Raw genomic sequence first — 13648 nt, 5'->3', positions numbered from 1 at the left:
AGCAATAACCGTGATGATGGTAACCAAGGCTACCACTGGCTGATGGCCTCCGTGGAGACCATTATCCCTCCGTGGGTCTCAGTTGGCTCATCTGTGATTTCCCACCCATTCAAGCCTCCACAGGTGACTGGTCCACTGTCTGGAGATCAGGTGGAGACGCTGTGTGCTGCTTGGGTTGAGCGCATGGTCCCTTGGGTTGAGCACATGGTCTATGGCAGGAGACTGAAGACCCTCCACTACGGGTACCTTCCAGCCCTGACTGCAGACACATCTTTAAACACGCCATGCTCTTCCACATCCTTCTGCAGTCAACACTTTCTTTTTCTTTCTTTCTTTGGTTTTTCTTTTGAGACAGAATCTCACTGTGTTGTCCAGGCTGTGGTATAGTGGTCCGATCATAGCTCACTGCAGCCTCAAACTCCTGGCCTCAAAGAATCCTCTCACCTTAGCCTGCCGAGTAGCCGAGACTACAGGTGCGTGACACCATACCCAGCTCTTTCTTGTTTTTGTTTTAGAGATGGGGTCTCCCTGTGTTTCCCAAGCCAGCCTCAAACTCCTGGCCTCAAGCAATCCTCCTGTCTCAGCCTCCCAAAGTGCTGGGATTACAGATGTGAGCCACCATGCTCAGCCTGCAGTGAACACTTTCCTTCTCAACATCACTCATCGTCACAGCCCAGCTGAAGCCTGTGATTCCCTCACCAACTCCCAGGCTGGGTCAGAAACTGCCTCTGAGGCCCCCAACCTCTGTGTTTTATCATTAACTTACCACATTATAATTATTCATTCCTTCTGTCATCTCCTCTATCACCTTGAAGTTGCTCAAAGCTTTATAATTGAAAATAAGTTGGTGTAGGTGATTCTCTGGGACTTTCCAATATAAAACATATTTTCCTCTCCGCACAGAGTGTTTTCAGTTTTTGAAATCAGAGGTAGTTACTGAAGAACAGAAATCGAAGATTCACGGCAGAAGCAGAGAGACTTGATGCATTAAGCCTCGGCAGAGTTGAGGCCCTGGGTATGGAGCCCCATCACTGGGAACGTGGGATGTCACTTACTGCTCTGAGCCTTGCGTTTTCAGTAATGCTGTCCTCACAGGGCTCTGAAGAAAAATAAATGCGTCTCCACATGTAAAATATCTGGAAGCATAGACTGTCAAAGTCATGGAATGGCAGGTGTAATGTTCTGAAATATGGGACTCATGGAATAGGCCTTCCAGAGCTAGGAGGTTTCGGAGCAACACTATCGCCCAGAGACGGGGCCACACAGCTGGTCTGGGTCAGAGCCCACAGAACCAGAATTTGCACCTCTGAGATCCCTTGGACTTAGCTGTACTGAAAACTAAAATCTCAGGGATCCCTTTGCCCTCCAACAAGGCAGACCCCACATAAACTCCTTTCCCGAGACCCCAAGCCTCTGGGCCAGCCCCAGCCAGTCTCAGCCTTCAGCCTCCCTACCCACCCAGGAGAATGCTAATCTCAGTTTCATCATGTGGGCGGCTCGGGATTTATGAGCATTTCCTGGCATGACTTGAAGGACACAGGAGGAACACTGGGATCTTTAAGGGTGGCCTTTGGGTGGAGAGACTAAGCATTCAGAGAAATGAAGGAAAGAAAGCTAGGATGAGTCAGGCCTCCCGGTGCCTGCCCAGGAAAGCACTGAGAGCTCAGTCAGCCCCCTGCAGAGCAGATGGAGGGTGGGCAGCACCACCAGGTCCATGGGGCAGGCGACAGCTGTCCTGGAGGCCAAGTCCATGCTTCTTCGGGTTATGGCTGGGCACTGGGGGGGGGGCGATGGGGGGATGATGAGGGGAAGGGAGGAGAGCAGAGCTGCCTTAGTCTTCAGTTGAACCTCCCTGCTTCACCCCTGCCTCCCTCGATTCCATTATCAACACAGCTCCCCCCCACCGCCTCCTCCCCTGCATTCTTCTGCCCACACTCCCTATGACTTACCATCTCAGCCAGAAGCCACAGGCCTTCAAAGGCCACAGGGCTCTACAGGCCCTGCCCACCACCCACCTCACCCGACTTCTCTGCCTGAGCTGGAAATTCTCCACTTTCCTCTCCGGACCCACTTTCCGATCTCCCTGCCCCGCCCTGTGCACGAGCTGATGCATCACCTGGGCTCCCGCCTTGTCCTCCAGGGCAACAGATGGGCAGGCAGAAGGGGAAGGAAGTTGAATATTTCTTACCTCCACCCACCTTTCTCCTCCCCGCCAGTGTTGCCGTGGTCCAGGCCATGCTCAGCCATAGTTGTGCTCCCATTCAAGCCTGTGGCTCTGCTGGGTCCAGGTCCCTACTCCTTCCCTTTCCCTAAAGGTTTAATAGAAAGCTTCCCCTGCAGCTACTCCATGCTGCCTCACTACGGCCTGCCCACACCTTCGTGAATATTCCCACAGTCACTGCTCTCCAGTCACTCTTGCAGCTGAACTGGCTTCGTTGGAACTCATCTCACTGGCAGTGTGCCACCTGCTTGCTGTTGGGTCCCTGCCTAACACAGGCCCATTGCCTCACCCCCTTTGCTCATGCATCTCCAGCCACATTGGCTGCAAACCCATCAGGCCTGCTCTGCCTCGGGGCCTTTGCCCTTACTGTTCCCTCTTCTCTCGGATACCCACATGGGTCCCTCCCTCATCTCCTTAAGACCTTTCCTCAAATGTCACCTCTCATTACAGCCTTACCTGGACATCTTATCTAAAATGGTGTGGAGGGCAGTGATGGCACAAACTTGTTGTCCTAGTTTATTGGGAGGCTAAGGCAGGAGGATCACTTGAGTCCAGGGGCTGAGGCTGCAGCAAGCTGAGATCTCACCACTGCACTCCAGCCTGGACAACAGAGCAGGGCCCCAATGCTAAAAATATGTAAAATAATAATAATAAAATGTCACCCCCCAATACACACACACACACACACACACCCTATATTCCTCTTTGCCTTATTTCCTCCATAGCAACTATCAGTCTTTAACATACTCGATGGTTTACTTCTTGTTTCTTTATGGTCAGCTTGCTCCTACTAGAACGAAAGCTCCTTTAGGGTCGGGATCTTTATTTGCATTGTTCACTCCTGTACCTCTAGGGCCTGGAGCAGCATCTGCTACATAAGTGCTTAATAAATATTTGTTCAATGAATGTGTAAACTAGTTCTTTTCAAAGGTGGGTAAACCAAGACCCAGGGAAGGAAAATAACTCACCCCAAGGTTCGTAGTGAAGAGTCCAATGGTGAATAGCTCTCTGGTCCCTGCTCCCAGTGCAGAGCCTGTCCCCAGCCCCAGGAACCCTTGTGTTTATTTGTATGCCTGCTGCTCAGTAGCCCAGTGTCCCGAGAAGGATTCAGTGCTGGAGCCCAGGAGACGCAGAATGCTGAACAGGAAGCAGGGAGGTAGTCGGCCTTGCTTTGGTGCTGCCGATGGGGCAAAGAGAATTAACAAATAGATCTCAGCCAGAGCCTGGCAGGCTCTAACCTTTGAAGAAATGTCCCCTAGGCCGGAGAAGTCTTCCTGTGAAGGGAGCGCCCCTCCACCCCTACCCGGTGCTGAGAGATGATTCGGGCGCAGAGCCAGTGGGTGCAGCTGCTGCACCATGGGAGGTGCTGGGTTCTGGTAGGGAGCTGCTCAGGGTGGGGGTCCTGTGATGGGCAACTCACTTGGCTTTTCATCCAATCATTCATCCTGCAAGTATTGCTCAAGCATCTACTGTGTGTGTTGCGCACTGCCCTCCAAGGAAACAGTCAAGACGAAGACAGAGGATTTGCCTGCCCTCAGAGCATTCACCCTCAAGCTGGAAGGGCGAGTGTCAGTAATGAAATGGGGAGGGCCTGGCCTGGGAAGTGTCAGGTGCTTTGGGGACACTTAGCAGGGGACCTGTGCAGTCCATGGCTCTGGGAAGTTCCCCTGAGCGAAGGAGCCTCTACAGCCAGGTGCAAATGGGAGTGTGAACTGGGGGGTGGAGAGAGGTTTCCAGACAGAGGACATGCAGAGGAGGGTGTCCTTGGCAGGGAGCAAGGTTTCATCAGCCACGGCACAGTGAATACAAACTGGGGAGGCCATGAACCAAGCGGGGTTACCTTGGCAAGGGCGACCTCTTTCTTACTTGCATGTGGCAGCTCAAACAGTGCACCACAGCTAAGGTTCTAAACCCCTCCTCCTTTCCAGGCGACAGCTCAGAATCTAGGCCTCAAAGACTGGCCCCTAACTTGTCTGTTCAAATCTGTACTTCCTACCAGTTGCTTGGGTGGAGGTGGCTTGGTGAGCCAGGCCTAGGGACAGCAGAAAGAACCCAGACCTACCAAGTGCACCTGAGTTGAAATCCCAGCTCCAGTTAGTTCTTCAATGTGGGACTTTATGCAAGTGACTTTACCCTCCTCATCTTCCTCAAGGCCTCAGTTTCCTTGCTCATCATATGGAAATAACAGTCCTTATCTGAAAGGACTATGGTGTGAGATGGTTTCCTAGCATCTTTACAATGGTCCATGTAATTGGGGGCAGGCTCATTAACCCCAACCTCGTCTCCATCACTATCTTCCTTGTTAGCTCAGCTTCAGCCACGTTGGCCTCGGCTTCTCCTCACATAGGTACAGGGCCTTTGCACCTGCTGGTTCCTCTTCCCCTCGTCCCTCTCCATCCCTTCTTACTGCTTTTTTTCTATAACATATTCTGTATCTGTTCTCCAGAAAAACAGAACCACTAGAATATATGTACTGTATGCGTGTAGGTATGTATCTCTGTAAATATGTATGTATATATATACATTTTATACACACAGACACATAGTGTTGGTGGCATTGGTGGGATAAGTCTAAAATCTGCAGGGCAGGCCAGCAGGCTGGAAATCTAGGGAAGAGTTGATGCTGCAGTTCAAGTCCAAAAGCAGCCTGCTGGGAGAATTCCTTGTTCTTTGAAGAGGTCAATTTTTTTCTAGTAAGGCCTTCAACTGAGTGGATGAGGCCGACCTGCATTACAGAGGGTAATCTGCATCTCAAAGTCTACTGATTTCAATGTGAGCCTCAGCTAAAAAGCACCTTCAAAGAAGCATCTAAAAAAGTTTGACCACATATCTGGATACTGTGGCCTAACCAAGTTGGCACATCAAATTAACCATCACGAGTTCACTCCTTGTCAGCTGAGCTCCCATACGCATCTCCCTAAACCGTACTGAATCTCCAAATCAGCACAATGACATGGCCGTCATTCCACCTAACATGATGCAGCTGTCCTACACACAATAAATAAATTAAAAAATGAAGTAAAGCTAACAATACCTAAATACTATGGTATAAGTCAATACACCTTATGTTACATGATAAAGGGACAAGAGGGTAGAAAGCAAAGATACTTAAGATAGACACACACACATACACAAATATTAATAGCAGAATAGGGAGGAACTCTCTTGACAATTACAGTTCTCATCTCTGTCACTAGTCACGTGATCACAGCTGGTATTGATGCCTACCTTCTCTACATCCCATTGTTTGCCTTCAGCAACAACCTCAACTGGTCATGGTTCGTAACATGGCGGCATGACCCAAGCCTTCATGCTTGAATGGTCTGGGCCATTAGCAGTCCTGTCTGAATTGGGTTGTAGTTTTCCATTGACTTTAATCTCAGGGTATGGTAATACTAAGAGATGCCCTAAAAGAGCTCCTGTATTCCAGAAATACTCTGCCTTGCCTCCGCTGGAGTGACAATCTAATTTCCCCTTGGTAGTCAGGATCAATCATTCCAGGCAGCATAGTATCCCCCTCCTTTGCTTGTTGACTCAGAGGCCTGAGGAATCCATGTAGCTGGTGGCAGTCTTCACTTCTAGCTTAATAGAGCCTTTGTTATGTGTCCAATATGCTGCATATTCATATTTTTACAATTTATGTATTCTCTCTTCCCCCTCTAGCAGGTGAGCTCTTGAAGGGCAGGGATTTTTTTAATCTGTGTTGTCCCTGGCTGGCTCCCCAGTACCTATAATAGTACCTGGTGCTCATGCAGAATGGTTGAGTGGATTGGGGCCTTTGCTGTGATTCCCTTGGACTTTGAGGTGAATGACCAGACTTGCAAGCTGAGAGCCAGGCTTGTCCCAAGGGGCCCTGGTTCCAACACTCTTCTTGACAAAGAGGGGCCTGCTGCCTTCTCAGTGTCATTGCTGGGCCATCGAGTGAACACAGGCCTTTGTGTCTACCATTCCAGCCCATCTAGGACTGTTTACAGGACTACTCTGGAACAATAAACCTGTTCCCACCCTCCTGGCGCCTGCTTCACTCCTTCCTAGGCCCCCATTTGAAGACGTGTTTAAATTCTGGGCCTACATTCAGCAGATCCCACGAGCCATTTCATGTCCGGCCAGTGCTGGTCGGGGGGCCCACAGGGGATGCTCTGGAGCTCTCGGTGGCTGGGCCCCCACCTGGCCATCCAGAGGGAGACAGGCAGCTCTGGTCTTCACCCGATGTTTGTTATTCCATGTCAAAGCCTTATCATAAACATTATCCTAGAGTGGGCCACCAAGGCGACGTGCAAAGGTTTGTTATTCTAAGGTGGCCAGGAGCAGAAGACATCCCGAGTCTGAGCAGCACCAGGCTTGGGTATTCAGGGTGAGTGGGAGGGAGGCAGGAGTCAGGGCCAGGCGCTTCATTATAAAGCCTGTGTACTTACCACCCTTGCTGTGCCAGCCAGTTGGCACATCTGCTTCTAAAATGAGCTCTGCACAGATGGAAGCCAAGTCCAATTAATCTACTAATCTCAAATCCCTGCAGAGAAGGGCTGAAAGTAAATGTTTGTGAATAAATGAATGTAGCTTCCCTCTGTCTGTTGGAAGTACCAAGGATGCTCGTGAAGGAGCACACGCCACACTGAAGTCCTGGTTGTGAGAACCTGGCCTGCTGCCAGATGTAATTTCAAACCTCAGCCCTATCCTTTACTGGCCTTGTGGCCTTGTGCCCATCAGGCCCTTCTGCTTCTTTGGTTTCCCATCTGTGACTAGGGACAACATCTCTCCTGGCTGTCTTCCAGGGACAGCAGAGGGAGGGCATACGAGGCAGTGGCTGACTCAGAGGGTGCATTCCAGGCCTAGCCCAAATGCCTGGCCCACCCTCTCCAGCTTTAACACCTTTGGCAAGGTACTTGAGGTCCCTTTGCTGCAGTTGCTGTTTTTTGTTTTTTTTTTTTAATTAAACGGAGCTAATAATAGACTTACCTCAGAGTTGCTATAAACATAAATTAACATGAGTGCAGAAAGTTTCTGACATATAGTAAGTGCTCAATAAACATAGTAATCCTAGTAATGAATGGATGAAGACTTCTTTATAAATTGCAAAAGGATGGTACAGGGCGGGAGGTGAAAGGGAAGGAGCACACGATTCGGGATCAGCATCCCTCCTTTTGCAGTGCTGCCTGAGTGTCTGCTAATGGAGACATTGGGATTCAGCAGGAAACAGGCAGAGGAGAGGGACAGTTCAGTGGGATGACTGCCTAAAGCAAAAGAAAGACAAGGGTCTTTGGGAGACATGAAACTCCCCCCGAGTGGGGAGGATCGGGATGATAGGCTTGGGTTTCAGTCCTGGCCCAGCCACACTCCTACTGTAACACGTGGGAAGGTCCCACAAACGGCCTGGCCTCCGTTTTATATCTTAGTAATAGACTATTAATAGCAGACTTATTAGTAACAGGCTAACAATAAATATTCCCTGGCTACTTCACAAGGCTCTAGGAAAAAAAAATGGGTGTGGCAGTGCGTGTGGATAAATGTGGACCGTGCCTGTGGATGTCAGGAAATCCAGCCATGTGGTCCAGGGCACTGCAGAGTTCTGGACCAGGAGTTGAGAGTGGAGGTTGAGTCCACTCTGCCCCCAGCTCATTTTGTGTGGCCTTGGGCAAGTCCCATCCTGCCTGCTCTGGTCCCCAGCCTCCTCTCCTCTTTAATATGATGAGGCCACAGGATAAGATCAGTGGTTCTCGAACTAGGCTCCAGGGTACCTGTGAGTTCCACAGAAAGGCCTTGGGAGTCCCTGCTGCAGGCGGACATTGAGCTAGTGAGACTTCAGGCGCCCGCCTGCCTCCAACCAAGGAAGTTTCCATTTTTATCTGCTCCATATTTTGAGTTCTAAGTAAGGTTCCTTTGGAAAACAACAGAAAGAACATGGCTTTAAAAGGCCTGAAATGCCTCTGGACCAGATGAACTCCACAGCCCTTCCAGCTCCAATCTGGGAAGCTTGGGGTCTATTTTCTTCTCATTTTTATTTAACAAACACTTATCCAACACTTACTACATGCCAGGACTGTTTTTAGCACCCCACAGGTTATAATGTACCAAATTCACTGGAACACCTTCCAGCTCTGTGACGGCCACGTGATTGTAAAAGTGACTCTGAGTCGAGCAAGGTCCTGGGGAGACATTTCTCCTCCAGCCAGGTCTTCTGGGTGCCTGGGCCGATGACCTCACCACAGGTCAGATGGTGCCTTGGCCAAGCCGAAGCCGAGCAGCAAGGGGGCAGGTATGTGCAGTGGCCGGGTGTGGTCACGGGAAGCCTATGTCCCTGGCCCCCACAGGAGGAGAGCAGATCAGCTCGACACGGACACTTTCATCCGAGGCATGTGCCGTGTGGGAGGAAGTGCCTGTGCCTTAGCAATGCCCACAGCAACCAGGCCACTGCCTCCTGTGATCCATCCCCAGCCACCGTGCTGCCATCGACGCCCTGCACCAGATGGCTGCATATTAGATTTCAGTGTGGCGGCCAGAGCCTAGAGGCCTGGAGAAGGCCCAGAGGTGGAGTTTTGGGTTAGGGGTGGTGGGGGCCGACCTCATCTCCAGCCAGCTCATTACGGGGAGCAGCCAGGGCTGCAGTCAGTGCAGTCTAGCTCTCCTGCCCAGCCACGAACAAAACTGGGAGGGGAAGGAGGTGAACTCATGAGCACATGCTTGGCCCTATTGCCTATGTTAGTACTTTGGCCTGGCTGTGCACACTAATTTTGTGAGCTTTTCTGGTCAGATTAGGTGTTCTTGAACCAAGTGACTGCTGCCACTTGATAGGACCTTCTGCCACAAGGTGGTGGCATGCCTCAAAATGCAGAGTGCAGAAGTTGTAGGGGCTAGATTTAAGGAATCAGTGAGAAGCCTTGAACCATGAAGTGATCTCAGCAGGTGTTGAAGAAATAAAGAAACAATGAAGTGACACTCTGTCTTCACCAGGCACAGCGCTGAGTGCTGCAGATTCAAAATGAACAAGACACAATTCCTGTCTTGAAGAAGCTCATAGCCTAATCCGGGAGGCTGGTAGCTAAACAGCAGATACAACGTAAAGTTCCCCTCACAGTGGAAGGAAGCATGGTGTATCAGTTACCTATCACCACAACTACACTGTGTAACAATAACAATAAGAGTTTACTACTCATGCATCTGGGGCCAGTTGTGAGTAGGCTCTGCTGATCGTGGCTGGGCTGGTTTGCCTATCTGGGGGTTGGAAGGCTGTTGGCTGATCTTGGTCGAGGATGGCCTTGGCTGGACGTCTCTGCCCCAGATGTCTCTCATCATCCAGCAGGCTAGCTCGGGTTGTTCTCAGGGCAATGGCAGAGGGGCAGGCAGCAGCAGCAGCAGCACATAACTGCTTTTCAGTCCTGCATTTGTAATGGTTACTAGCATCCCATTGGCTGAAGGAAGTCCAGGGTCAGAATGGAAAGGAGCTACAAAGTTCCATGGCAAGCGGCATGAACACAGGGAGGGGCTAAGCTTTAGGTCCATGAATCTAGCAGCCTACCACCCATGGAGACTGTGGGAGCCCCAGGGAAGGGCTTAACCCAGCCCGCAGGTGGTCAGGGAAGCTTCCTGGAGGAGATAGCTGAGCAGAGTCTGGACAGCTAAGTCTGAGTTTGCAAGCAGAGCCTGGAAGAAGCAGGATTTCCCTATGAAACTGCATAGACAGAGGCACAAAGGCAGAAGTTTTTTGGTTTTTTTTTTCGTTTGAAGGAATGCTGAGTATTTTAGTGTTTAGAGGCATGAAGGCCATGTAAGAAATGAGGTTATTGACCACTGCAGGGTCTGGGTTACTGCTTTGGAGGCTCTACTGAAGAGCTAGCTCTTTAACCTGCAGCAGAAGGGACCTGTGGAAGTTTTGAGCAAAAAAGAGAGAGAGCATCAGATATGTGCTTTTAAAAGATGACCATGGCAGACAACTATGGGATAGGAGAGAAGGGGGGTTGTGCCAGGAGATGGGTGGGACTGGTGCAGGGGACTCAACGAGAGATCCTTGGGCCTGAATGCAGGTTAGGTGAAGAGGCTAGGAACTTGACGTCCAAGGCATTGTGCAGACAGAATGAGCAGGCCTGAAGACCGAGGACTAGCTGGGCTAACAGCAGGGACCAGTTGCCCGAGACAGCCTCCTGACATTTTGCACAGGACCAAGTTGTTCTCTTCAGCGGTGTTAAATAACCCAAATAATGATCAGTCTCCTCCCTTTTGTTGGCCAAAGGAGTCTGGGATACTTAGTCACCCAAAACTAGCTCCAGGCCTAGCTGTGTGGACTGAGCAACTCCCTCCCTTCCTTTCACTGGACCTCAGTGTCCCCATCTAAAATGAGCAGGTCATGTTCCATTAGATTCACGATCCTCAAATGCCAGAGGCAGTCAGACTGCTTAGAAAGTATGGAGGGATCCTGTTAAAAAATATAGAGCCTCTGATCCCAGAGGGTGAGGTGTGGGCATCTGACTTTTTGTCTAGCACTCCAAGTGATCCTGACACCCGTAAATCTTGCTGGGCACAGGCTTGGTGGCCTGGAGTACAGAGGAGCTTGAGGACATGCATGCTGAATCCAAGGATAGATCACACACTGAGGGACCCAGCTCCTCAGGCCTTTCTCTGGTGAGGAAGCCTTCCAGGGCAGCTGGCCTGTAGGTGGGCCTTGACGTCGAGCCAGGCTTTTTGCTTCTGTCCTTTTGCTTTGTTTGTGGGATGCTCTTGTCTACAAAATGAGTTCATGCTCATTCTAGGCCATTTTTAAGCACAGCAACACAAAGGAGTCAAAAGAACAACTCATCCGTCATTCCAAAACCCAGACCTAGGCTGCGTTCTCATTTTGCCACGTCTTTATAAGATGTTGAGACCCAGAGCAGGAGTGGGACCTGTGTGGGCAAAGGGCCGGAGGTGAGAGCAGGCTGAACATGCTCAGAGACATGAGGCAGGAGCAGAAACTGGAAACATGCAGACTGAGCCAGCTAGTGCCGGCCCCACACACCTTCTCTGTTTCAGGTCTGTTGCTCCGAAGTCCAGAGGAAGGAGGGCCAGTCCTAGAGCTCAGCCAGGGTCCCTGAGCACAGCCCTCATTCCTCTCTCTTTCCTCGGCCTAGGTGCTGTTTGCCCTGAACCAAACCCTGCTGCAGCAAGAGAGTGTGCGGGCCGGGAGCCTGCAGGCCCACTACACCACGGAGGATCTCATCAAGCACTACAACTGCGGAGATCTCAACGCTGTCATCTTCAACCACGACACGTCCCAGGTGAGGCTCCACTCCAAAGACTGGGATACGTGGCATTTATTAGATCCCTACTGCATGCCAGGCATAGGCAGTCTTCTCTCCAGCCATGGCAAGAAGGAGCTATTGTTATCCCCCTTTTATAAATGGGGAAATTGAGACTCAGAGATGAGAAGAGGTTTGTCCAAGGCCACACAGCTTATGAGTTATTGAGTTTTAAGTTACCAAGAGCAGCAACTTGAGCCAGATCTATATGGCTCTGGGTCCTAGGACCCAGGAAGCTTAGCCTGTAAAACCCGGGAGGCCTCTGAGACGTTCAGTTCTACATCTGGGGAAATTAAGTTCCAGGGAAGGAAAGCCCAGTTATTTAGAGCTTGGACTTGAGCCCAGCCCAGGGCATTCTGCTTTGATTTGAGTCTTAGAGGAAAGATTGCCACCAGGCTGGTCAGACAGCAAGTAGGATCTAAGGGCTGGACGTGGCTCACTCCTGCTCAGACTCCGCCATGCCTCTCCATGCACTGCTCTCAGGGTCTACTCCAAAATGCTTCCTCCAGCATTCAAGGACCTTACAACGTGCCCTCTGCTGGCCTTGTCACAGCCCAGGTGCCCCACGCTAAAGACCTTGCTCTGCTGACTGTGGAACTTGCAACTCTTCCAATGTCACTTGTCTTTTCAAGCTTCTGTGCCTTCGTTCAGGCTCCTCTCTCCTCCTGGGTTCCTCCCACCTGGTCATGTTCATACATCACCTCCTGAGAAACCTTCCTGAGCCCCTGGATAAGATCAGGTATTCTCCCAGCCACCTCTAGGCCCCTGTGCCTCCCCTGTCATGGTGCTTGAATACCCATTCATTCAAGAAGCAGTTGAATTAGGCAGAACACGCCACCTCCCTCCTCAGGACATTGCATGGACCTCCCCTTTTCATCAAGGTGAAAGCCAGAGTGTCTGCAGTAGCCTGCATGACGCCCGTGCTCTCTCCCTACCCTGTCGCTTTCTGCTCTCCCCTCCTGCACACCTGGGCTGTGTGGGCCTTCTTGCTGGTCTGTGAACCCACCCCACCAGCTTCTGCCTTTGCCCTGGCTGCTTCCTCTGCCAAATGCCTCTCCCAGGTATGACCACGGCTCGCTCCTTCTCTGCCTGCAGCACTTAACTAAAATCTTACCTCAGTGAGGCTGACCCCAACCACCCACTCAGAATTGCAGCCTGGCCTGCATGCCCACACTCTCACCCTCTTTATTATGCTCCACTGTTTTCCCCAGGGCCTTTGCCATCCTCTAACACATTATCTACTTGATACATTGATTAGTGACTCTTTATTGGTTGCTCTCCCTACTAGAATGTAAGCTCCACGGGGGCAAGGAGTTTTGGTCTGTTTTATTCATGGATTTATCTCAACTGGCTGAAACAGCCCCTGGCCCAGGGCTGGACTCAGTAAACATTGGCTGAATGAATGAATGAATGAAATGGTTTATAAATGCTAGACACAGTGCTATGGAAAGGGTCTTCCCGTCACACAGGAAAGATGGGGAGATTCAAGAATAAATTGTACCAAAGTGTGATCCTTGCTATGAGGAAGGAGTGGAGGAAGCATTTGGAACCTGTGGAAGGAACGGCTGATTTAGATGGGCTTGTGCGTAGGGCCTGGGACTGGGGAGAGAAGGAAAGATTTTTTCCAAGATGAGAGGGCACAGAAGAACCTGAGCTGGCTACAGACAAGGGGAGGAGTAACGTTCTAGCAGAGGAAACCATGTACCAGTGAGCCAGAGGCAAGAGGAGAAGAGGAAAGGGGTGGTGAGAGTAGCCTGCAGACAGAGCCCGGCCAGGCTGGGCCATGGTGTTCCATCAGTACCTGCCCCACAGACCAGGAGCTCCTGAGGGTGACAGTGTGCTGCCTATCTCGGTCCCCGCTGCCCAGCCTAGGCCTGGCACAGAGCACATGCCATTAGTGACTGTCATTTGATCAAATATAGGTATGTGGTATACTTGCTGCAGCATAGACAATCGAAGAGGAAAGAACTGGAGACTTTGCCATAAGAGACTTGGGATTCTGGATTCTGAGAGCTCAGACTCTGTGGCAGAGAAGTGAGGGTGGAGAGAAGAACGCTGACACCACAAGGCTGGTAGGAATCTCACCTACACATGACCCCCTTTGTGGCCAGGCCCACCCTGCTTCATCTGCTGAGGGAGACCCCCGTGAGTCCTGAGCAGC

The 13648-nt window shown here is 50.9% G+C and overlaps 1 protein-coding gene across 1 annotated transcript in view; it reads left to right on the top strand.

Moving 5' to 3' along the window:
• Positions 1–13648, top strand: part of TRABD2B (TraB domain containing 2B) — a 224890-nt gene that overhangs the window by 177898 nt on the left and 33344 nt on the right. Inside the window, exon 3 of the mRNA XM_032247518.1 lies at positions 11320–11466. Within this exon, the coding sequence (XP_032103409.1) occupies positions 11320–11466 (147 nt within the window). The remainder of the gene's footprint in view (positions 1–11319; positions 11467–13648) is intronic.

The sequence above is a fragment of the Sapajus apella genome, unplaced genomic scaffold, assembly GCF_009761245.1.
Source record: "Sapajus apella isolate SASKATOON/1434 unplaced genomic scaffold, GSC_monkey_1.0 scaffold62, whole genome shotgun sequence".
Taxonomy (NCBI): domain Eukaryota; kingdom Metazoa; phylum Chordata; class Mammalia; order Primates; family Cebidae; genus Sapajus; species Sapajus apella.
This window is presented reverse-complemented; position numbering and strand designations above follow the sequence as displayed.